Source organism: Crotalus tigris, unplaced genomic scaffold, assembly GCF_016545835.1.
Source record: "Crotalus tigris isolate CLP2741 ecotype Arizona unplaced genomic scaffold, ASM1654583v1 scf7180000021363.294534, whole genome shotgun sequence".
Taxonomy (NCBI): domain Eukaryota; kingdom Metazoa; phylum Chordata; class Lepidosauria; order Squamata; family Viperidae; genus Crotalus; species Crotalus tigris.
In genome coordinates this window covers 9,794-34,965 of record NW_024098473.1, presented here as the reverse complement: position 1 = coordinate 34,965, position 25,172 = coordinate 9,794, and the positions used below count along the sequence as shown (strand labels likewise).

At 35.3% G+C, this 25,172-nt stretch overlaps 2 protein-coding genes across 5 annotated transcripts; both read left to right on the top strand.

Annotated features, from left to right (window-relative positions):
- Nucleotides 1-9,558: 9,558 nt before the first annotated feature.
- Nucleotides 9,559-13,025, top strand: LOC120296621 (olfactory receptor 6M1-like). Of its 2 annotated transcripts, none has more exons than XM_039318451.1 (3): nt 9,559-9,596; nt 11,466-11,521; nt 11,778-13,025. In XM_039318451.1, exon 3 carries the CDS (start codon nt 11,904-11,906, stop codon nt 12,825-12,827), a length of 924 nt encoding a protein of 307 aa, XP_039174385.1. In that variant the 5' UTR covers nt 9,559-9,596; nt 11,466-11,521; nt 11,778-11,903; the 3' UTR covers nt 12,828-13,025. The 2 variants fall into 2 exon arrangements, with proteins under 2 accessions (XP_039174385.1, XP_039174384.1); XM_039318450.1 differs by lacking the exon at nt 9,559-9,596 and adding an exon at nt 9,849-9,932.
- On the top strand, nt 11,463-23,913 carry LOC120296620 (olfactory receptor 4D1-like). 3 transcript variants are annotated; one of them, XM_039318446.1, is made up of 5 exons: nt 11,463-11,521; nt 18,994-19,038; nt 19,725-19,810; nt 20,675-20,706; nt 21,638-23,913. In XM_039318446.1, the coding sequence occupies exon 5, from the start codon at nt 21,673-21,675 to the stop codon at nt 22,597-22,599; it is 927 nt and encodes a 308-aa protein (XP_039174380.1). In that variant the 5' UTR covers nt 11,463-11,521; nt 18,994-19,038; nt 19,725-19,810; nt 20,675-20,706; nt 21,638-21,672; the 3' UTR covers nt 22,600-23,913. The 3 variants fall into 3 exon arrangements, with proteins under 3 accessions (XP_039174380.1, XP_039174383.1, XP_039174382.1); XM_039318449.1 differs by lacking the exons at nt 11,463-11,521; nt 18,994-19,038 and adding an exon at nt 19,107-19,292; XM_039318448.1 differs by lacking the exons at nt 11,463-11,521; nt 18,994-19,038; nt 20,675-20,706 and having other exon boundaries at nt 19,107-19,810.
- The last annotated feature ends 1,259 nt before the right edge of the window (nt 23,914-25,172 follow it).

Below are 25,172 nucleotides of genomic sequence, written 5' to 3'. Positions count from 1 at the left end.
TAAACCTTTATAGGTTTCTTTTTCTCAGGAACAAAGGAAGCATAGATGGAATCTTACATTGTATATGGAATCTACTTTGTGTAACATTCAAATAGTTTCTCACATGTTAGGTCCATTTCTCATGGGAATACAATGAAGGCAGTTTTTACTTTTATACAATGTTTCTAAATATGCATTAGGTCATTCACATACTGCTAATACAGCTTTTGCTAACATAGCTTTCTTTCAGAGATTATGCAGACACATGATTTTTGCTTTTAGTGATTTTTCATCATTATTATTATTATTATACTTTATTCTTCTTTATTCTATGTTATTCTATTTCTTTCCCACATTACTCCCCCCTTTTGGAAGTTTTCCAGCTTAAACTTCCATTATTCTACCTCTGATTCCGGATCTCCTGAAGGTACCATTTTATATTCCCATAAGGCTAACATTGTTTCATGTTTTGCTGTTAATTGGGCTGTACTTTCTGAGATCCTCCGAATCATGGCTATAAGACAGGGGATCAAGCAAGGAATTAAAATACACCCTAGAATTAACAAGACTACTATAACTATGATGATTTGTAGGCCGGGTAACTTTGGCCACCATCCTGAAAATACATCTTCCAAGTTAAATCCGTTCCAGGTTTGCACCGGAACATGTGCTAACTTGATCATTTGATCTGTTATGCCTTTCAATACTTTTCCACTTTCATCTACTTCAATGCAACAGTTTGTAAGGTTGAATTTTCCACATACCTCTCCTTCTTTGGCTAAAAGATAGTCCAGGGCTAACCTGTTTTGCATGATATATGTTCTGGATTTCACATTTTCTTTAGCCAATTCAGTTAGTCCCTTCACAGCCTCATTGGTGATTAACTCTACCACCGCTTGTAACCTCATGATCCTGTTGATCATATAAATAGGGGTACGGTATCCATACATTCCATCCTCAGCCCAAGTAGCCGTGCCATAGACTAGAATGATGCGACAAGGTGGCCATTCATCCTTTTGCCAAGTGATTCCTGCACATTGGGTGTATGCACTTGGTTCCCTTTTTTTGTCTTATATTGCCAATTTCATCATATACAGGGACTCCAAGAATTTGCTTAGTTTTTAGTGGTAACAGGAAAAATCCTGGTCGAATTATTCCCAATACACAAGATCCACACCAGTTCTTAGGTAGTTGCCCATATGCCATTTTTCCGCAAATCCAGTACATTCCATCTGGGGATAACCAATGGAGACTGGTATTTGTGGGGTCTTCAAATAGGGCATCCCAGGAATGTTAGTAAGGGCATAACGATCCATAACAGTGGTCTCATTGGTTCCAGACCACCATTTACCATCTTCCCATGTCCCTGTGCATAGGAGGTCACCTACTGCTACACAAGATTCTGTTTTGTTTCTTGAGTAACATACATGTCCTATCAAGTTGGAAGTGAGACCCCAATCACCATCTTTCCCACTTGTATAGGTTAAATTATTATTTTTAGACATTTCTAGTACCTTGGTATAATTTAACTCTTGTGCCTCCCATGGCCACCTTTCTCCCATGTTTGTTCCACCACACACAAAACAGTTAGACATGCCTAAAGTATGGGCAATGTCTTCTGCTAACTTACCAAAGGTATTGGTTACATGTCTAGATACTTCAGGAATATGTAGGTTCTCCATTTCCTCATAATATGACCAAAATAATGATTTTTGTTCTGGTCTTTTGGTTGCAGTTATAATTTTGACTTCTATTTCTGACATTGGGTCATAGCCATTTGTATCTATTCCTATCCCAAACATCCATTTCTTACTTTCCCACCTATTCTGTTCTAGGAACCAACTGCCATTCTTGACTGTGAGAGTCACCAAATTACAGTTATCCGTTCCACAGGAATTTGCTTTTGTTTCATTCTTTTCAAACAAGATGTAGTCTATCTCTTTTGGGTCTTGGGTATGCCACTTAATACATGACCACCACTTACATTTGACTGCACATCCATCTGGTGGGCACAAGTACTTATGTTTTGGGATAAAGTTGTGAATATTACTGATCCCTCCGCAATCATATGTTGGAGTCCAATAATTAGCTGCTTTGCAAACATCAAAGGTGACGCTAAAACTGGAGTGTGGATTGGATTTCCATTGGGAGATCCCTAAGAGTGCCTGGTCCTTGTAGCTAGTTCTTGTTCTATGTGTTTTGATTTGTAAGGCCCAACGATCAGGATCAGACTTCGGGTTATAACACTGATATTGGACACCTTTTCTACAAACTTTATATGTAGTTCTATTGTATGTACAAGAGTCAGGAGAACTATCTTGGCACCCTTCTGGTTTAACTGTATGGTAAATCAAAGTCTTGGTTATCTGGTTTCCTTGTTTTGTAGTTTTGATATAGTTTTGACAACCTTGGTTTCCCTGTGTTTCTGCTCTTTCTTGGTGTGTGCTACTCAATAATTCTTTATTAGAGGGTTTCTGCATTATGACCTCTCGTGTAGCCATTGTACTGATTTGTGTAGGAATGTGTGTGCATATTAAATAATTAACAAATATTATGAGGTGTAGAAGCCTCATATCTTCCATCGTGTGTAGAGAGACAGCTTTCTGGGGTGTCTCAGCAAGGTTGTTGATCACACCGTGTCTTGGGAACCCGTTGCTGTATTTCTTGTAAATTTCAACACCAAAGGCTTGTCAGTCTTGTCCACCTTGTAGGTCACCGGATCTGCAGGTGCAGCTGCTTTCACTCTACTCCAATGGATCCAAGATTTTCCTTCCAGGGTTTTCACTGCCAAAGGAGAACACATGACAACAGTATACGGTCCTTTCCATCTTGGGCTCAAGGGATCTGATTTCCAGTGCTTTACCCACACTCTATCTCCAGGCTTGAACCCATGTGTTTCTGTAACTACTGAAGGGGGTTGTTGTTCCATCATATAATGGCGCAATTTTGAAATGGCCAAATTATGAAGCTGTAACTGATGTAACAATTTCTGTTGATCTACTCCCCCCTTATGTGCCAAGTCGGGCCATCCTTGACTGTCAGGTTTAAACAGGCAAGGAGGACAGCCAAACATGAGCTCATAAGGGCTAAGTTGTAATTTAGTGCGGGGGGGGCAGTCTGATTGCATACAAAACCATAGGCAAAACATCTGGCCAATGTAGATGAGTTTCCAAACAAAATTTGGTAATAAGTGTTTTAATTGTTCTATGAGATCTTTCCACTCTAGCAGCCGATTGAGGGCGGAAAGCACAATGAAATCTCCACTTAATTCCTAATGCTTGGGCTAAAGCCTGATTGATTTGGTGTACAAATTCAGGGCCATTATCTGATGAAATCCTAGAAGGGCAACCAAATCTAGGAATAATTTCTTTAAGAAATATTCTGGCAACCTGTATAGCTTTCTTATTTACAGTTGGAAATGCTTCAATCCATCCTGAATAGGTATCAATTATTACTAACAATGCTACATATTTCTTACTTCTAGGCATGTCAGTAAAATCAACAACAACATAGTCCATAGGAAAATAAGCGATTGGTTGTCTGCCAGGTGGTATTACTGGTCCTTGGCGTGCATTGGTTTGGGCACAAATGGTACATTGAGAACAAACTTCTGCTATTAGCGAAGAAGCAAATGGAATATAAAAAAATCGTTCAAGTTGCTGTAATAATGCAGTTTTTCCCAAATGATGTTGCTTGTGTGCCTGAAAAATAAGTGGGCGAGCAAGTGCCAAAGGAACAGCAATGCATCCATCAGGTAAAGTGTACCAGCCTTTAACTAGTTTGGCTTGTACATCTTGTTGTAATTTTTGAGTTTCCTCCCTCGTATATGTAGGATCAAGTTGTTCTAAGTAAGTGTCTAGATACATGAACCTTGTGACATCTGATTGGAGAGGGGGACCTTCTAATGCAGCTCTTTTTGCTTTTTTGTCTGCCTTCCTATTGCCCTGGGTAATAAGGCTTGGGTTTTTTTGATGTCCAGGACAATGGATGATTGCAACTTTGGATGGCAATTGTGCTGCCTTGATAAGTCTTTTAATCAAAGTTGCATATTGGATAACTTTGCCTGTGGAATCCAAATATCCTCTCTCTTTGTAGATAGCTGCATGTGCGTGTATTGTCAAAAATGCATATTTACTATCTGTATATACATTTAAAGTCCTTCCCGCTGCTACTTCTAATGCAGGGTCAAGGCATATAATTCTGCAAACTGTGAACTGGCTTGACTAGGCAACTGTGCTGACTCAACAGTAGAAGTTTGAGAAACTATTGCGTAACCAGAGTATCTACATCCTTTATCCATAAAACTAGAACCATCAGTAAACCATTGATAGTCTGGATTATGCAAGGGTTGGTCTGTAAGTTCAGGTCTGCAAGAATATTGTAGTTCTATTGTTTGCATGCAGTCATGAACAGGTTTGGTTGAATCAGGAATTGGCATTAGAGTTGCTGGGTTTAAAGTTGAACATTGTTGCAGTGTAACTTGTGGATTTTCTAATAAAAGAGCCTGTATTTTATGCATTCGTTGATTACTTATCCATAAATGTCCTTTATTATCAATGATTGTCTGCAAGGCATGACTAGTATAAACAGTCACTGGAGCTGAAAAGGTTAACTTGTTTGCCTCCTGCAGTAATAGCATAACTGCTGCTAGAATTTTTAAACATTGAGGCCAGCCCTGTGAAGAAATGTCCAGGTGTTTTGACAGATAAGCGACAGGGCGGTTCCAACTTCCCTGTTTTTGGGTAAGGACCCCTAAAGCTACATTTTGTCTTACATCCACATAAAGTGAAAAAGGCTTAGATATATCAGGTAGTCCTAGGGCAGGGGCTGTGGTGAGAGCCTGTTGCAATTGTCTCATTGCTTGGGTTTGTTCCTCTTGCCACAAAAGAGGTTCTTTTTCTGGTCCCCTTAAAGCTTGGTACAATGGTTTAGCTGTGAGAGCGAAGTTAGGAATCCAAATTCTACAGAAGCCTGTAATTCCCAAAAAGGCTCTAACTTCCTGTTTTGTTTGTGGGATGGGAATCTGTAACACAGCTTGCTTTCTCTGGGGGCCCAAAGTTCTTTGTCCTTGTGAAAGTTCATAGCCTAAATACATTACAGTCTCTTGAACTAATTGTGCTTTCTTTTTGGATGCTCTATAACCACAGTCTTGTAACAATTGGAGCAGTCTGGATGTGTTTTCAAAGCAATCCTCCCTGCTTTGGCCAGTTACTAAGACATCATCGACATATTGAAGGCAACAATCCTCTTGTCTGACTAACTTCAGATAAGCAAGTTCTAGGACTAGGGCTTGACTAAAGCATGTTGGCGAATTATTAAATCCTTGTGGTAGCCTGGGCCAGATGTATTGAGTTTTAACCTGTGTTTTTGGATTAGCCCATTCAAATGCAAAGATTGGCTGACAACTTTCAGCTAAAGGTATTGTGAAGAATGCATCTTTTAAGTCTACAACTGAAAACCATTTAGCAGATGCAGGTATTGTGCTCAAAAGAATATATGGATTAGGAACAGTTGCGTGTAGGGTTAGGGTCAAGTTATTGATGGGGTGTAAATCCTGTGCTGGTCTCCACTGTCCGTCAGGCTTACGAACAGGTAGAATTGCAGTATTCCAGGGAGACTGAATTGTTCTAATGATTTTTGCTACCAAGTATTTTTGGATTAATTCTTGAATGGCGGTGGCAGCCTCTGGAGTACATTATCGTTGAGGCACCCTAACAGGATATGCCTGTGGCTTTAGCTTTACCATAACAGGCATGGCAAATTTTGCAAATCCAGGGGGATTATCCTCAGCCCACAGGAGTGGGACATTAAATTGTTGCCAATTAGAATTTCCCATTTCCTTTCCTGTTTCTGTTACGATCATTAAACACCATATTTCTTAAACTGGGTGGCGCACTTGCATTAATTGTTTTCCGTGGTCAAAAGAAATGGTCGCTTTAAGTTTTGTGAGTAGATCTCTGCCTAATAACGGGACGGGGCATTCTGGAGCATAAAGAAACTGGTGTTTAATGACTCCTTGTCCCACTTGGCATGTTAGGGGTTCCAGGAGTAGTCTGATTTGAGTTTATTTATTTATTTATGAGACTTATATACCGCTTTAAGTGCAAGCACTCTCTAAGCGGTGTACACCAGTAAGCAATGTATATATATATATATATATATTTACATTGCCCCCAACAATCTGGGTCCTCATTTTACCTACCTCGGAAGGATGGAAGGCTGAGTCAACCTTGAGCCGGTGAGATTTGAACCGCTGACCTGCTGAACACAGTCAGCTAAAGTGGCCTGCAGTACTGCACTCTAACTGCTGCGCCACCTCGGCTCTTTCTCCAGATACTCCCTGAATTTGAATAGTCTGCTTTGATTGCTTGCCAATAGATTTATTTAGGACAGATCTGGTGGCTCCCGTGTCAATTAGCATCAGGACAACCTGTCCTCCCACCCGTATTTTAACAATGGGCTCTGGGGGTGGGGCGATAGAACCCTGTCCTCTTCAGTCTTCCCATTCCATGGCAGCTAAGCCGATCATGTTTTCTTCTCTTTCCTCTGTCTGATTGGGATAAACTGGATGCCCTCTTCCTTTAAAGCTCTTTCTGAAGCCTCTCTGGAAAGTCCCTCTAAATCCTCTTCCTCTCCCTCTTCCATACTGGAGAGATTGTCCCCTGGGTTGGCCATTCCTCTGGGGGCACTCCCTTTGCCAGTGTCCTTCTTGTTTACAGATGGCACACTGATTGGGTCCTAGGCATGTTCCTCCCAATGCTACGGCTAACATTTCAACTTTCTTTTTTTCTTTTTGATCTGATTTACGTTCCTCCTCCCTGTCACGGTTACGGAACACTTTCCTTGCGATTTCCATAATCTCTGCTATATTTTTCTGTAAGGCCCCTTCTGTCTGCTGTAGTTTCCTTCGTATATCTGGGGCACTCTGGGTAATAAATCTTTCAATTAGGAGCGGGCGGTTTTCAGCCGTTTCCATATCAAGACCTGTATTTACTTTGTAAGCTTCTATTAATCTGCTAAGGAAAGCAATTGAGGATTCATTTTTCTCCTGCCAAACATTGGTTACGGCAGAATAATTAACTGGGCGGATGGCTGCTTCCCTTAAAGCTTCTAAACATAACATCTGATAAGCTTTTAACAAAGTCTGATGTTGGGCATTATTGGAATTCCAGTCTGGTCTCTGTTCCACAGCGTCTGTATTTCTGTGTGCCTCATAATTAACTCCTCCTTCTGGATGTCTTCTGGCTAAAACTTTCATTTTTCCTAATTTATATTTTTCTCTGCCTTCAACATCTAGTAAAGTAGCGATAAGCTGTTGGATATCATCCCAATTAGGATTATGAGTTTGAATGATATTTGCAAATAAATCAATTATCTCTTGGGGTTTTTCTGAAAATGGCCCAAAATGTAATTTCCAATTCAAAAGGTCTGTGGTCATAAAAGGAACATATTGTAGCATTGAAATGTTAGTGTTATCTGGTCCAGGAACCAACACCTCTCTTAGAGGGGCAATATTTTCTTCTGTTTTTATTTCTAACTTGCTCCTGTTGCGGCTAGAAACTGAGGTTTCACTTTCAAAGTTATTCAAGCTTTTATCTGTCTCTTGAAGGGATCCAGCTGTTGCTAATTTTCCTTCCTCACTGGCTTCTGGCTGAAATTGGGCTTCTCTTTCAGGCAGAGGGAGTGGAATTTGCTGATTTATTCTCCCTTCTTCTCTTCTAGGAATGTAGGGGGGTGGTCTGGCAATTTCCTCCCTATCTTCCTGGCTGAAAATCTTAGCTTTTGTTTGAGGCTTGGCTTTTTGGCTTGCCAAATATATCTTTGCACACTCTATCTGACATTTTGCTAACCATCTCGGTTTTTCTGCAATGTTGATTTTCCATTGGTCAATATAGGGGTACTGGTCCCAATAACCATTTCCAGTCACAATTTGATGAATCTGTGCAATGAGTTCGGGATTCGCCGATCCCATTTTTGGCCACCCTACGCCCAGGGCAGTCCACTCAGATTCACAGAATCTTTTTAACATGGCTGGATTTGGTTTTGGATCTCCATAATCCCTAGAAAAACCCTTTTTGAAATTCTTTAACATGCACTGGAGTGGCGTCTGGTCAACGCTCTCCTTTGACTTTTTCCCACCCATCTCTCTAATACACTACCATCGATCACTCAGCATGAGCTACAATGGTTTAACCTCCCACACAATCCTGCCTATTGAAGGCTTAAGGACGACACCTTTGCCTTCTCAGGGGATGATCAGTCCCCTCTTCCAATCCAAAAGGGATCAGGTTTCCCCTGTTTTACAATACTTGCCTGCAGGCGTTTTCCAGACTCCTTTGTTGATTTAAGATCTGTCTGTCACCCTCATGGATCCTCAGACTGGAATGCTTCCTGATGGGTTAAATCCCTTTCCTCCCGTCGAGTTGTCCTCGTAGTCAAGAGCTACAAAGCCAGCTTTTGGAGCTGTCGTCATTTAGGAGAGGGGGGGGCCACCAGGGCAATCCATCTTGGAAGGTTAAATCCTTTTTCTTAAAAGCCCTTAAAAATGTCCCGGCGGAGTTGCCATAAATCTTGTGGAAAAATAAAGCCTTAAAAAAATAAAGGGCTTTTACGAAATTCCGAAGGTGAAAGAGAGATTTTTATTTTTGCGCAAAAAGGTTCAGAAGTGACTTAACAATCAGCAAATTTCTGAACAAGGGGGAGGGTCTAAACTAAACCTTTATAGGTTTCTTTTTCTCAGGAACAAAGGAAGCATAGATGGAATCTTACATTGTATATGGAATCTACTTTGTGTAACATTCAAATAGTTTCTCACACGTTAGGTCCATTTCTCATGGGAATACAATGAAGGCAGTTTTTACTTTTATACAATGTTTCTAAATATGCATTAGGTCATTCACATACTGCTAATACAGCTTTTGCTAACATAGCTTTCTTTCAGAGATTATGCAGACACATGATTTTTGCTTTTAGTGATTTTTCATCATTATTATTATTATTATTATACTTTATTCTTCTTTATTCTATGTTATTCTATTTCTTTCCCACATTACTATGATGTCTCTTATAGTTCTGAAATGTCATTAGATTTAGTGTAATAATCCCTCTGCTTGTTTAAAAATTCAGAAATATGAATTTATGTTAATATGTATTTTGTATCAGTATAACAGACAAGTCATTTAATTATCAGACAACTTATGCAATGTAATGCAATCCACTAAAAAAAGCTTCTTAGAAGTAAATTATATTATGTTTATATAATTTAGGCAAAATCGACCATCACCCAGGCATAAATCAAAGTTGTCTGTATGTTCATTGTGACTGATCATAGAACACATATTGTATTGGACTGTTAAAAAGCATCTACTGGAATAAAATGTCTTCTTATGCAGCATATAGTATTTATGCAATACATACAGTATTTTCATATTTTTAGTCTCCTAAATTCCTGGCAGCAGTGTCCTAATTAATTCTCAAAGGATAGTTTGATATTTTTGGCAAACACCCATGAGGCATACAAGAAAGAAACAGTAATTATTGTTTTGCTGTCAGCAATACTTTAAGGAAGTGCAGAAGCTTCTTTTTGAAAAATCTTATAGACAGTAAGAATATCACTTGTAAGTCTTCCTATGCATATGTTACTGCAGAAGCGGTATTAACTTCTTAATTAACTGTTCCTTAATTACCTGCAGCACTTAGCAAGAATGCTTAAAGTATAAGTATCTTTTTAAGGAGATTCAATACATATCACTAATAAGAACTTTCTTTAAAATGCCTTAAACTAAAGATAATGAGAATCAATGGACTTTTCATTTGTTCAGTATCTTTAGAATTAAGATCTATTAATATGGGATCTCACTGAGATGGTTAAAAATTTTGAAGATATAATTTAAAAAAAAAATCAAAGATTTTCAGTGCTGACTCCATTACTTTTCCTTGCTGTATTATTGAAGGTAAGCATGAATAATTCCCACTATGTTGATACAATCTAGCATTCTAAGTTCTCTATTAATTTTACAATTTTAATTCACCTCCTTATATCTTATTGTTTCTTTACAGACAGCTAATAACTAATTTTGATTTTTTTCAGTTTGAACTATTAGTTAGAAACATTTAGGATTTCACACACCAGCCATTGTTCTGGACAGCTTCACAGGTTTTTGGTTCACATAGGGTTAGGATTAGTCTACATAGGCAGAATTAAATTAGGGGTAAAGGTGATGTGTGTTCAGGTTCAATGTATATTAAATGTATATATTGTACCATTATTATCTCTTCATTCAATATCAGAGTTTGGATAAAGCCAGTCAATCAGCTTATTAACTTAATTGCCATTTGATAATTTCATATACATAATCAATTATTATAGCATACATACAACATAATATGTCAGTCAGATTATACTCTGTATCTGATGTACATATAAGTATATAAGGGTTAGCCATACAAAGTTTCTCATTTCCTAGAGATTTCTTTTAATACATAGGAATTTAATTTTACACAAAAGCAAATAATGAAGCATGCTCATTGGTCTCCCATTAAATACAAAGTGAATCTTTTTAGTAGACTCAAAATTGTAGAGTTATGAATCAATGAGCCAACATTTACTTATTTTATTCAAAATATTTGAGTTATTCTATCTTCTCTATTTCATTTTCCATACCTAAAATCTGCAGCATTTATGCACATTTAAAATAGGCACAATCTGGCTGGAATGTAAATTTTAAATGAATTATCTTATTTAGGATCTAAAGGACTATACAACTACTTCTATAGATGTGCTCCTTTTCTATTATTTATTATGGAAGAAACTGAAGGAATTACAAAATTTGTATAAAATTTAGCCTTGAAGACTACTATTCAAAAGGGGGGCAGGCCAGAGATTAAAAATGTATTGACATCAACAATGTCTCCCAAATTATTTATGATTATGATTATTAAATCTAAAATAGTTTTTTTTTAAAAAAAACTGTTCTCATTTTCAAACCATATTGGCTTCCTAGAAATGGTCATCTACAATAGTTAGTTTGTCAGTCGAATGTCCCTTAATTAAGCTGGACCTCTGATGAATGTGTGAGCAAACACTTATTATCCCACTGTGCCCACAACAATAGCAATGCAGTAATTACTAGTTATATTTATTTTCTTTCACTTCTTTTAGTTCCCTAAATTTGTCAAGTGTGGCAATTTGCTATTCAACCCATTGTATCACATCGTCAAAAAAGTAATGCAGTGATGATTTGTCAGGAGTCAGTAGAAAGAAGTGTAAAACAGAGTTAGAGACAGTTGCAACAACATTCCAAGGAGTGACAGTTGACTGCAGCAACATTCCAAGGAGTGACAGTTGATTGAAGCGACATTCCAAGGAGTGACAGTTGACTGCAGCCTATATAAGGGACTTGGTTATTTATCTCTGTTCTCTTTATTGAAAACAATGTCTAGCTTAGATGTGATCCCTATTTATGTATTTCACTCTTGAATCTTAGACCTTTGGACTTGCTGACAACCTTGATCTGGCTCTTGAACCCTGGACTAACTTTAGGTGGCTGTTTTTCATTCTCCTCTTTGAAAAATACATTTGTAGGCAAGTCTTTGCTTTGTTTAACATATAAGACAGTATGAATTGATTGTTATGCCTGTTGCCTGAAAATCAAACTGATAATTTCTCAAGTAATAGTCTGAGTGTATGAGGATGAAACTAGAAGCAGTATATAATTAATATGAATATGTAATCTTATAAATAACTTTGCTTGATGCATCTATTGTCTACTAATCTACCTAATTCTTTGTTTTTACAGATATGTCAATTGTGGATCTGATTAATAGTTCTATTTTCTCTCTCTTCTATCATTCCTTCTTTTCATTTCTTTGTCTCTTATTTTACTGCACTATTTGTTAATGAATAACATAATATTCATCAAAGTATGAATTTAGTCAATAAAACCCTTGTATCTGAATTCATTCTCCTGGGATTTCACACCATTCGTTCAATTGAGATTGTCATCCTCATTCTTTTCTTCTTTGCATATGCATTAATTATTACAGGAAATGTCACATTAATTATATTAGTGGTGGTCAATCATCATCTTCAGTTGCCAATGTATTTTTTATTGGGTAACCTCTCATTCCTTGAACTTATGATCACATCAACTGTAGTGCCTAAAATGCTAATAAATATGATCACAGGGAAGAAGACAATCTCCTTTGTGGGTTGTCTTACCCAATCATTTTTCTATTTTCTGATGGGATCAACTGAATTTTTTATATTGGCTGTCATGTCCATTGACCGTTACCTTGCAATTTGTTACCCATTGCACTATGCTTTGATTATGAACAATAAGACTTGTTTCCAGTTTTTATTGGGGTCATGGGTTGGTGGTTTCATGATTATTTTAATTCCCAGCATTGTGACAGCTGGATTACCATTCTGTGGCCCAAATATTGTTAATCACTTCTTCTGTGATAGTGCACCTTTACTCAAATTGGTCTGTAGTGACACATCGCTGGCTGAAATTATTGATTTTGGGACTTCTTGTATATTACTCTTGGGATCACTTTTTGTAACCACTGTATCTTACATGTATATTATTATTACTATAATGAGAATACCTTCAGCACAAGGTCGCCAGAAAGCCTTCTCAACCTGTGTATCTCACATCACTGTGGTAACTCTATATTACGGGAGTTCTATATTTATTTATGTCCGCCCAACCAAAGAAAATGTGCTTGATTTTAACAAAATGGGCACTGTGCTGAACACAATAGTGACCCCCATGTTGAATCCTTTCATATACAGTCTTAGGAATGAGAAAGTGAAGGTTGGGCTAAGAAATGTCCTGAAATGTTAAAAAATATAAACAAAGTCAAGAAATAGCAATAAAAAATCCAACACAGTACAGTAGCATAATGAACAATTGATTTCACAGTATAACAATAACAATAACAACAATAATATTAGAAGGGACTGTGGAGATCACCTAGTCCAACCCCCTGCCCAGGAGGAAACCCTATACCATTTCAGACAAATGGCTGTCAAATCTTTTCTTAAAGACTTCCAGTATTGGAGCATCCACAGCTTCTGGAAGCAGATTGATCCACTGATTAATTGTTCTAACTGTCAGGAAGTTTCTCCTTAATTCTAGGTTGCATCTCTCTTTGGTTAGTTTCCATCCATTGCTTCTTCTCTTGCCTTCAGGTGCTTTGGAGAATAGCTTGACTCCCTCTTCTTTGTGGCAACCCCTGAGATATTGGAACACTGCTATCATGTCCCCCCTTGTCCTTTTCATTAAACTAGATATACCCAATTCCAGCAACTGTTCCTTGTATGTTTTAGCCTCCAGTCCCCTAATCATCTTTGTTGGTCTTCTCTGTACTCTTTCTAGAGTCCTCACATCTTTTTTACATCATGGTGATCAAAACTGGATGCAATATTCCAAGTGTGGCTTTACCAAGGCATTGTAAAGTGATATTAACACTTCACGTAATCTTGAGACTATCCCTCTATTAATGCAGCCTAGCACTGTATTGGCTTTTTTGGCAGCTGCACACACTGCTGGATCATATTTAAGTGATTGTCCACTAGAACTCTGAGATCCCTCTCACAGTTACTACTATTGAGCAAGATACCTCCTAAACTATATCTGTGTATTTGGTTTTTCTTGCCTAAATGTAGAACCTTACTTTTTTCACCATTTAATTTCATTTTGTTAGATAGTGTCCAATGTTCAACTCTGTCCAGATCCTTCTATATCTTAAGCCTGTCTTCTGGAGTGTTGGCTATTCCTGCCAGCTTGGTGTCATCTGCAAATTTGATGAGCTCCCCATCTATCCCCTCATCCAAATAATTGATGAAGATGTTGAAGAGCACTGGGCCCAGAACCGAGCCCCGGGGCACCCCACTACTCACTTCCCTCCATGTAGATGCAGTTCCATTGAGGACTACATGCTGAGTACGGCTGGTCAGCCAGCTATGGATCCATCTGGTGGTGATGCTGTCTAACCCACATTTTTCTATCTTGTCAAGTAGTAGGTTGTGATCTACTTTATCAAATGCCTTACTGAAGTCCAAATAAATCTGTTTTGTTTCATTATGTGCCATTGGATCATTCAGAGCTGATATAACTCAGGAGAGATTAATATTATTTGACTCACTTTTCTGGCAAGCAGTGCCTGTCACTGCCATCTACTCACCAGACATTCTGAGGTCAATTGTACCTAATCCCTCATTTTGAACAGCAACTTCATTCTAAAAAAAATATTCTGGGCATTTTCTCAGTAATGTAAAATGTCACTGATAGAAAATGGTGTAGAGAGTGAAGGATGGGTACAATGTCTTACTTTGAAGAATTCTTTCCAAATTAAGAAGAGCTGGGAATTTTCTTTGGATAAACTTTTTCCTGTGTTATGTGCCTTGCTCTTGCCAAGTTCTTTTTTTAATGAAGAATTGAGCAGAAAACATGAGGCAGCAGAATTCTATCCAACAATAGAGCATCTCTCTGATGTGAATAGTCCTTTTTCAAAGCTAGCTATTGTCAATCAGTCCATGTTCTTGCTGCTGCCATGTTAAGCAGGGAGTTGGAGATGGGGCAACTTTCTTATGCTAATGCTTCATTTTGTAAGGGCATATAATTTTTTTTGTTGGATGATGCTATAGACCCAATTAGTGGGTGCATATACAGTAGTGGCCACTTAGAAAGCCCACAATCTGTGACTAAAGAGTGAAAGCCTCTTTTCACCTTCATTTAAGTCCTTCTTCTATAATTCAGTAGATAGTAAAAAACAGCCAACAATATCAGGGAGTTTGATAGCCTGATCATTCATGGATCTGTCCAATCCTCTTTTAAACCATCCATGAAGGCTGTCATTACCACATAAGCTAATTCTACTTTATTGTAAGGTTATATTGACAGAATCTGTTAAATCTGAAAATACAAATCTCTGGCAATTCCTTTTAACAACCTGATCAATTATTCAACTTTTTACCATCAAGATGAACATACTTCAAGTAAAAGTTTTCTTTTCACAGTGAAAAAATCACTTGAACACACATAGGTCATTGGAGCAGAAAAGAAAAGTTTTCAAATCTCTACCTATCAGCATTTTATGGTGTATCTTTGTTAGCAATCATTTATATTCTGTCTTTAAGTAAAACAAAACAAAACAAAGCCATAATAATAAATTGAATGATTTCAATCTTCTAAAACTCTCTTAAGACTTATGTCATGTCTTAACACAAAAAGATTTGTAATAGTATAATTTTGCATGGTGGCATGTTTTAAAATGGTGTCCTTTAGGCAACTAAAGCAACAATTTTAATGGATAGGAAACTTTACTTCATAAGTTTTAATTCTCTAATATGTAGTAAGGAGATTTTCCAACCCATCCACACTAAAAGTCTAATTTTTAATAAATTGCAGAAGCAATTCTGGTTACTTTAATGAATCCCTGAGTTTGGGATAAAAACAAATAGTAATCAGTTAATTTCTACAAGATCTCCCTCCAGAAAAACTTTGAAGATTCACTGACAGTTGTTTTCTTTGATGCTTGAGGATACTTGTACAATGTATTAAGGAAAGACAAACTAATATATACAGTACATACATTTCTTAATAATGTTGTTTGTGACCAAATAGCCAATTTACATTTATGACATCAACCACTTGATTGTTTATTATGGAAAGTTTTATATTGTATAGTCTAAGTGAAGAAAAAAGAAAGAAAGAAAGAAAGAAAGAAAGAAAGAAAGAAAGAAAGAAAGAAAGAAAGAAAGAAAGAAAGAAAGATGAATGGATCCAGGCTTTTAATATTTGTTTTCTCAATGCCATTTGAAATCAGATGCTCCTTTACTTTTTGTATATGCATTGAAGAGGACAATTAGTAATTTTGCCTTAAAAGACAGCATAAGGAACTGTGTGGCCAGAATTAAGCACAAGAGTATACTGGAATAAACCACAATTTGGGAATAAGGCATTCAACCAAGAAATTAGTAATCTGGCAAAACCTAGAAACTTTGTGCCAGTTCCGATTTTCAAAGCATCAATTGAGAAGAATTATAGATGTCTTAAAAATCAGAATATATGTACAAGTTTGTCTGCACTGCAGTCCTTTTACCTTGTTGTTATTAATGAAGTGATATTTTACAATGCAGCTGTAAAACAAAAGTATTGCTTCTATCCAATTTATTTTTCTTAGTAGATTGAAAATTCATACTAAAACATAACAGGAATACAAAAGAAAGATATTCAAGCTGATTTGGTATTACTCTGGTAGTTGCTTCTTACTTCTTGGTAATTTGTCTGACAATTTCTGTAAAGCATTTGCACTATTTCTAAGTAGTAACAGTTATAAAATATTATAAAAAGCATGAAATTGACTAAATAGTTTTTTGAGTAACAAAAATGCTGAGAATATATACCTAAAACTATACAATATATACTTTTAGCAGAGTATTTGAAGTTATCCCAAACAGAAAAACTGCTGGATCTCCTGTACAATCCTGCTGATTTTTAACCTCAGCTATTATAAAATAAAAAAAATCATCACAGTTCTTCTATGGAGATGTAGAATAGACTCGAGAACCCTAAATATTAATTAAATATATTATGTGGGTAATTAATCCAAGTATTAAGAACACACTCCATGGATTTTGAAGCTTAAATTAAATCATGCAGATATACTGATTTAAAAAAAAGACATATAACCCATTCTATGGGTTAAGTTAAAATAAAGGACCTGAGCATTAATCCCAGCATTTACCTTATACTGCTTAATAATATGTTAAAAAAAGATCATATAATTCAAAGTCCACAATTGGGAATTATATACAGGACAAAAATACAAAGAAGTATGATAGGGGCTTTCTTTAGCAAAAATGAAAACAAAATTAACCATTCATGAAATCCCTTAAATAATAATAAAAAACATAATTCATCTTATTTTCAAATTATTTAAACAGGTTTTTTTCTATATTTTCAAAATATTGACAATTCTCTCTATAATGATTCCTTCTTGTGTGAAGCCCAATAACCTGTTACGTCTTTTTGTTGTTGTTGTTTATTTTCAATTATTATACTGAGCAGCCCTGAAATTCCTTGGTTCTGAAACGTGGCACCTAATTACATAAAAAAGAAAGAAAACTAAAGGATGCACCTGTGGGTTTTTTTTTTTACATTAGAAAACATATGTAAGACTGGAATCCAATTTTAGCCATATTCTTGAGTGTACAAAGATTACTGTATGCTCAAAGATGAATGAAATTCCCAAAGTGAATTGTGAAAATGACAGCAATTGCTAAAATGCCAAAGCTGACTTATTTAATCAAAGCCAAAAACTTTTTTTTTTAAAAAAAAGACTGGAAATCTGAGGTGGATGTTTTGATGAAAAAAGAAAAAATAATACAATGATTTATGAATTTGATGATTAAAAAAGATCTAGATCGAGTGAAGGAATAAAGAAATTTATAGAGCATCCAAGAGGAAGGAAGAATTATAACAGTGGTTCTCAACCTTTCTAATGCCGCGACCCTGTAATACAGTTCCCCATGTTGTGGTGACCCCCAACCACTTATACATCACCAGGTGCCAGGGGCGTGGCCAAAGAAAAGGGGGAAAAATGGCAGACAGCCTTGTTTGGCGACCCCCATGAAATGGTCGTTTGACCCCAAATGGGGTCCCGACCCACAGATTGAGAACCACTGAATTATAAGATTACAATTATCTCTTGAAAAAGTGGTTGGAAGTAATTACATTTGATAACTTATTTTATTCTATTTATCTTTATGTAAAATTCTTCACAAATATAATAAAAAAGACATATTGCACTAGTCTATCCAAAATGTGATTAGGGCATAAGTTAATGCTGTTAGGGATTCCTGCTCCAGGAAGGGCAACAACTAGAATATGAACCAAAATTGAGCAAAGTTACTACCAGAGATAACAGGGAAAACATTGTTTCTTAATAAGCAGCAATTTCAAAAGGCAGGGATTCCATTTTAGTTGATTTCTTCCTATCCAGTACTTTACAGCTTCAGACACCAGATCAGGAATTCTACAGCATATCTGGTCCGGTACAGAATAGAAGTATGTTTTTGAATATCATCAAACTATTAAAGATATTCCATTCCAAACTTATGACCATTTCTAGTGGTTTTACGCAAATGAGGAACAGAGGGAACAGAAAGAAAGAGGCAAGATTGAAGGGTAATATCCCACATGGAAATAATTGATCCCTATACCACAAAATAATAATTATAGACAATGAGAGACTACACAGTAAGGAGTAAAAGTGCTGTAAAATTATGTCCCCACTCCTAACTCTTACAAGAGCCTTTTTACAGTGATTTTAGGCCTGAAGTCTGAGTGCAAGGGACCTAGATAGTATGTTTCCACTAATGCTCTCCATACTAAGACACTGCTACCACTTTCTCAATGAACCTTTTTTAAAATGGTAATCTTAATCCCTTTGAGAAGTTGATCACCACCAAAATTCAATGATACAGTATTTAACCAATGCAGCTAGGCAGAATAGAGGTATTAAGAAGGTTAATGAGGGTAACCAGCAGTCTGTAGACTTCAAGCAAATGTTTTATAAAGTGACTTCCAGATTCTTCTAATCTATATATTATGCTGAGACCAGTTGTTGACTATTTCCTGGCCTAATTTAAACCTGTTGTTTTTTAGGGAATCTTTTGTCCTATTATGACTTCATTAAGACATTAACTTCTGAGGAAAAGCCTTTCCAAAGAGCTCATTATTGTCAGACACTATCATCAGGTCTGAATCACAATAAAAATTGTGGAACATAGCCTGTGAATCCAGAAACAAATTAGATTGACTATGCTTATGAGTAGATATGATACATAACTGTATGACTTGTAAAAGACCTTGTGAATAGACTATTTCACTAATGAGACTGATATAGGAATATTAAGCATATTTCTATCTACCTATCTATCCAACATTTTAATGACATCTCTTGTGTTTTGAATCTCTAATTGTTGAATTAACATTTTCACAGTTTACTCATAACACCTTGATGATTGGCAGTTTCAGATTATTCTGGGTAAGATTTAAATGCTCCTCTTGGATGTGGGTCCTTTGTATTTTTAAAAAAATGTTTTGATACACCAAGTCCTTATTCTAATGCTAATAATCATGGAATTATTTTCCTTATTTTTAAAACAAAAATAATAGCTTTAGTCAGTGATATTAATTGTTCAGTTACACAGTCAGCATAATAACAGGCATATCTTTTTGAATGCAAATTGAACATTTTCTCTGTTAATGTTACTAAATTTGAGGCAAAATGTCATAAAAGTGAGTTTATTCAAAGAAAATAAAGAATATATCAATAAATCTCAGAATTTCCAACTTTAGCAATAGATCTGCTTCTTAAAGTGAGAACTGAAATGAATAAGATTTTTTTTTTTTTTGCAAATTGTTAATGTTCAGTTCTTCTTACTTATTTGTAAGGTTAATAGATGGTCAATGCAATTTAATATATAGATTTTGGTTTGGCTAGTATTGTGTCTTATTTTTAATAACTATAATTATTTTGTCAAACAAAAATATATTTGCACTTTTGGATGCAATTGTGTTTTTGAAATAAATCAGAACAGTGTGAAATAGACCTCTTTCAAACATTCACTATAGAATAATAATGATTTCATGGATCATTTTCTGTAATTATTTAAATAAATTCAATACTGAATTCAAGTTTAGTATAAGGCTTTATTTATTTAATACCAGCTATAAGTCTACCTGACAGTTGAGAAATAGAGGAGCAAGAAATTAAATGCCAGCTTCAGACTGACTTATCTAAACTCTGGAAACATGTAAGTAATACATATCATTTTACAATTACTACAAATACTTATGTGTTGGTAAGTATAGTTTGATCAAAGATGCATTTTACAAATATTTATCAATTCATACTTAGCCATTTTGAAACAATTTGTAATTATTCATTCCCATATAATGATATTATTTATAATTTATTTATTAGATTTGTTTGCCACCCATCTCACTTAGAGACAACTCTGGATGGCTTACAAATATCTTATTTTTTAAATAATGAGAGAGGAAAAAAAAGTAATTGGATATAATGGGTATAATGAGAACAAGTGTGGCATTGTGGTTAAATTAGGAGATCCAACACATTGCCTCTTTTGAGATGGAAGCCAAGTATTCTGAGGTGAGGTGGGGTGTCACTCTCTCAACTTTAGACTGGGAGCTAAAAAAATATCCATGAAAAAAACTTACAATGTAACATCATGGTAGATATTAATAGTTCATAATCTTCAGTAAAGATATCTTCGTTCTGCAGTGGACCAATTTAAGATTTAGACAATGAAGAATTCTTACCTGGTAACCCAATGTGTTAATGGTAGTTTAGAAATAATAATAATAATACTGATCATAACTGTAGTAATAGTCATGGCTGTATAGTTCAGTGTCCATCTTTTTTGTTACACTCAGAAAATATGTAAAGACTTCAAGATTTATTCAGACATTATAACCCCCCCCAAAAAAAGATGGTTTGATTATTTTTCTGAGCAGTGAGTTTGCTTTCTTGTAATTGTATATTTAGATTGCTAACTTATGTATGGCTCTACATGATGTATGGTTTTTGCTTTTGATTGTGTATTGTTTATATTATTTTAATTTTGTCTATTTTTCTTTTCTGTTCTTAACCCAAGGTATGGATCTCAGGAATTTTATACCATTGAGAGTAAGTTTGATTGGGCTGGCTCATAACTATAAAGAAAATTGTTTGTTGAAATTAGAGCTGCTTCAGTCCTTCAATAACCATTGAATAAGACATCTTCTGGTATTAATAAATTCAAATTTGAATTTGGATTAAGTAATATATGGCAAATGAGTTTGTGTATGACTATTGGCATATATGATAGTTTTTGAGTACTGACTACTTATAATCAGTTACAGCAACATTTCTCTATGACAATATCTGAGTCAATCTATTTAAATGATATATGAAGCCTGTAACTAAGTTTATTTTATAATTAATAAGGTATATACAAGTGAGTGTAGCTTAATTAATTTTTTTATACATTCAGACACATTTTTATGGCACAATATACTATATATTTATGCATTACAATGATGGGATGCTGCATATATTCATATTTCAAGAAGGGAAGGGGATTTCTATTCTGCTTTATCATATACCCAAATCTATTAATAGTAATTTAGAAGAATGATTATCACAGCAACAAAAGTCATGGATATAAAATTCAGAAAACATTTTGAAAATGTAATAATACAGTATCTCTCATAGATAGTCAAATGGTTTTCTCCTCCTGATATCCTAAAAGATTTGTTTCTTTCATCAAGGTCTACAAATAGGGCTGTTGTGACTGTTCTGCACAATTAGGTTTTATTATTAATATTATTATTCCCAATTTGGGAATAATTCTGCTACAATTTATGAATTCTTTTTAATTTTTGTTATTGAATAGCTATATCCTTGAAACATACAAAGTAAACACATTTGAAAATATTTGATTTGATTGAAAAAAAAAAACAAAAAAAAACCAACCCACCACCTTTAACATGTAATATCGATTGTAATTGTCATTGTTGGTAAAGTGTTCTAGGAAAAATTCAGTAATATAACTCATAACATTTCTCAATTATTCCAGGAAGAAAATACTTAAAACCATTAACAGAATTTTAAATGGAGAACAACCTGACAACTGTAGTAGAGTTTATTCTCCTAGGCTTCTCCCAGAATCATAGAATGCAGTCGCTTCTCTTTCTCCTTTTCCTTGCCATTTATACCACAACTTGGCTCGGAAATCTCACCATTATAATTACAGTATTTCTCACCCCTGTTCTGCATACACCCATGTATTTTCTGCTTGCTAACTTAGCTGTTGTAGACATCAGTGAATCTTCTGTCACATCACTCAAAATGTTGTGGAATCTCTTCCACCACACTCATACCATTTCTTACAATTGGTGCATTGCACAGATTTTTTTCATTCATTTAACAGGGGGCACAGTGGTCTTCTTACTAATTGCAATGGCTATTGACAGATATATTGCTATTTACAAGCCCCTACAATATTTAATTATCATGAAGAAAGAAATTTGCATAGGATTGGTAGTAGGGGCATGGTTAGGTGGCTTCGCTCATTCCATTATCCAGGTTGGAGTTCTCCTTCAGCTGCCTTTCTGCAAATCCAACATTTTGGACAATTTCTACTGTGACATTCCTCAACTTATCAAGCTGGCATGTGCTGATACATACACACCTGAGCTTCTGATAGTTTGCAATAGTGGACTTCTCCTGACATTAATTTTCTTCACTTTGCTTGTGTCATATACAGCCATCTTAGTAAAGATTAGGAGGCATATAACAGAAGGCAAACACAAGGCCCTTTCCACTTGTGCTGCCCAGATCATAGTTATGAGTTTAAATTTTGTTCCAGGGATGTTCATTTATGACCGCCCTTTCAAGGTATTTGAAGCAGACAAGATTGTTTCAGTGCTCTACACTCTTTTGACCCCAATGCTGAATTCCATGATCTTCACTCTTCGGAATAAGGAGATGAAAGTCACCATTAAGAAGCTCATGAGAAAATGCTATCTTTCTAAATAGACAAAAGCACCACATTCTACCCTGAGGGAAACATGCAGAATAACTTAAATATCAGTCCCCCACACCATAGCATTGCTCTTTGAATTAGTAAAATATGCAAACGTGAAAACTTGTGCTCAGTGAACAAATAACTATTTTTTTAGACAAGTTTCACAACTCAGAACACACATTTGGTTTACTTTAATATGAAGCAACTCTGAAAAAGTTGAATCCATAGGCTCTGTGTTTTATTTTCCCTGTAAGACATTATTGCTCTTTATTTTCTATTTATATTTAAATTTTATTCATAAAGTGTATTGCTCTTCAGATTTTTTTTATTAGTTTGTCACCATTCTGGCATATATTTTGCATGTGTTGCCTATATTGCCTATCCAATACACACTGCATTTTAACTAACATGCTTGTAGGCTATTGTTGTACATTAATTATTATATTAACTAACTGCACAATGTTAAATTAAATACAATCTCTCCTCCTATAGTGACCACAAGGCTTTCAGTGAAATGTCTATGAAAATTTGTAGCCATTCATGTCATGGTTGTCCCAAAGATGCTTTTTCACAAGGCAACTGGACTTTCTTGTTTTTCTTTGAAGATGTTTTGCTTCTCATCCGAGAAGCTTCTCCAGCTCTGACTGGATGGTGGGGAATGAAAGTATAAATCTTTCCATTGAGTGAAATGGTTCCTAACTGAAATGATCACTAAGTGAACATCTGTTTCTTTGTGTTTTTCATTCACAGAGGAGGGGGAGAGAAGTGAAGTTTGGTGTTTGCTGCCATCTTGTTTAGATAAAATTCTTTCATTCTCATTTAAAGAACAAATGAAAGAAATAATTCCTGCAGATACCTGATTACAGCCACTTCTCAAGTAACAACTATCTCAATTAGTGATTGTTTGCAAGCATGGCGGTCATAAATGTCAGTAAACAAAAGTTTAAAAAGTTGTTATCTATCCAATGTGTTTACTTATTTCCAGATTTCTATGTAACAACAATACACGCCAGAGTGTGAGTAACACTGTTCTTTCTCCATGAGAGAATTTTATCTCTGTAGTGGACTAGATGAGGGAAAACAAGCTTTAATTTAATCTACACACAATAAAAGTGCTGTTAATCCTTTAAAAGCGACATGGAAATGAATACAAAAAAAAAAAAAAAAACCAAGATGGATTTTAAATCAATCTATACTAAAATATAAAGAATTCATAGACTTGGCCAAAAAAGAAATGGAATTCTTCTTTAAAGAAAATAAAGAAGAAGACACATCACTACAAAACATATGGGATACAGCCAAAGCGTATTTTAGAGGCATAGCTATAACGTACATGGCAAAGAAAAACAAACAGAGAAGACAGCAATATTTATTATTAAAAGAAGAATTTAGAAAATTAGAGACAGAATTACAACAAAACCCACAAGAAAAGACTTTGAAAAGAGAAATGGAAATAATAAAACATAAGCTGAATTTGTTGGACTCAGAAAAACTGGCAGAACAAATAAAGAGAGCAAAACAAAATTTCTTCGAAAATGCCAACAAGCCAGGAAGATGGCTAGTCTATAAGCTTAAAAAACAGAAAGAGAAGAAAATAATACATAACTTAGTAGATGAGAAAGGTTGTTTACAATTTAAAAAGGAAGAAATAAAAAAAATAATCAAGAAATATTATAAGGAATTGTATGGCAAAGAGAGAATCGCTCAATATTTAGAAGAAAGTAAATTGCCAAAGATTCCAGAGACATTCAAAACTATGTTAGAAGAAAGAATAACAATGATGGAGATATTAGAGGCTATAAAATGACAAAAGAATGGAAAAACACCTGGCCCAGATGGGCTACTGGCAGAACTTTATAAAAATCTACAAGATATATTAAACGAACCGTTGAAAGATGTGTGTAATGGATTATTATTAGAGGCCAAGCTTCCAAATACATGGATAGAAGCAAATATTACTTTGATACCAAAAGAAGATTCAGACTTGATGTATATTAAGAACTATAGACCAATTTCATTACTCAATGTGGATTACAAAATTTTTACTTCAGTAATGGCAGAGAGACTGAAAAGATACTTAGTTGAGTTTATACATCCAGATCAAAACAGCTTTTTACCGAAGAGACAAATTAAAAATAATTTAAGGGTGATAAAGGACGTATTAGAATATTATGAATTACACCCAGGGAAACAATTAGCATTAGTGTTTTTAGATGCCCAAAAAGTGTTTGATAATGTTTCTTGGCAATTTATGGTTCAATAATTACAAATAATGGATTTTGGAAAGAACTTTACAAATATGATAAAAACAATATATATAGTAAACAGACAGCAAAAGTGATAGTGAATGGAGATTATACTGAGAGTTTTGAGATAAGAAAAGGCACAAGACAAGGATGTCCACTATCTCCATTATTATTTATCTTTACTTTGGAAGTACTAAATAGAAGGATAAGACAGGATACAGAAATTAAAGGATTGAAAATAAAAGTTGAAACATATAAGTTACAAGCATTTGCCAATGATCTAGTGTTTATTTTGGAAGAACCTAGAGATGATTCCTAAACTTATGGGGAAAGACAGA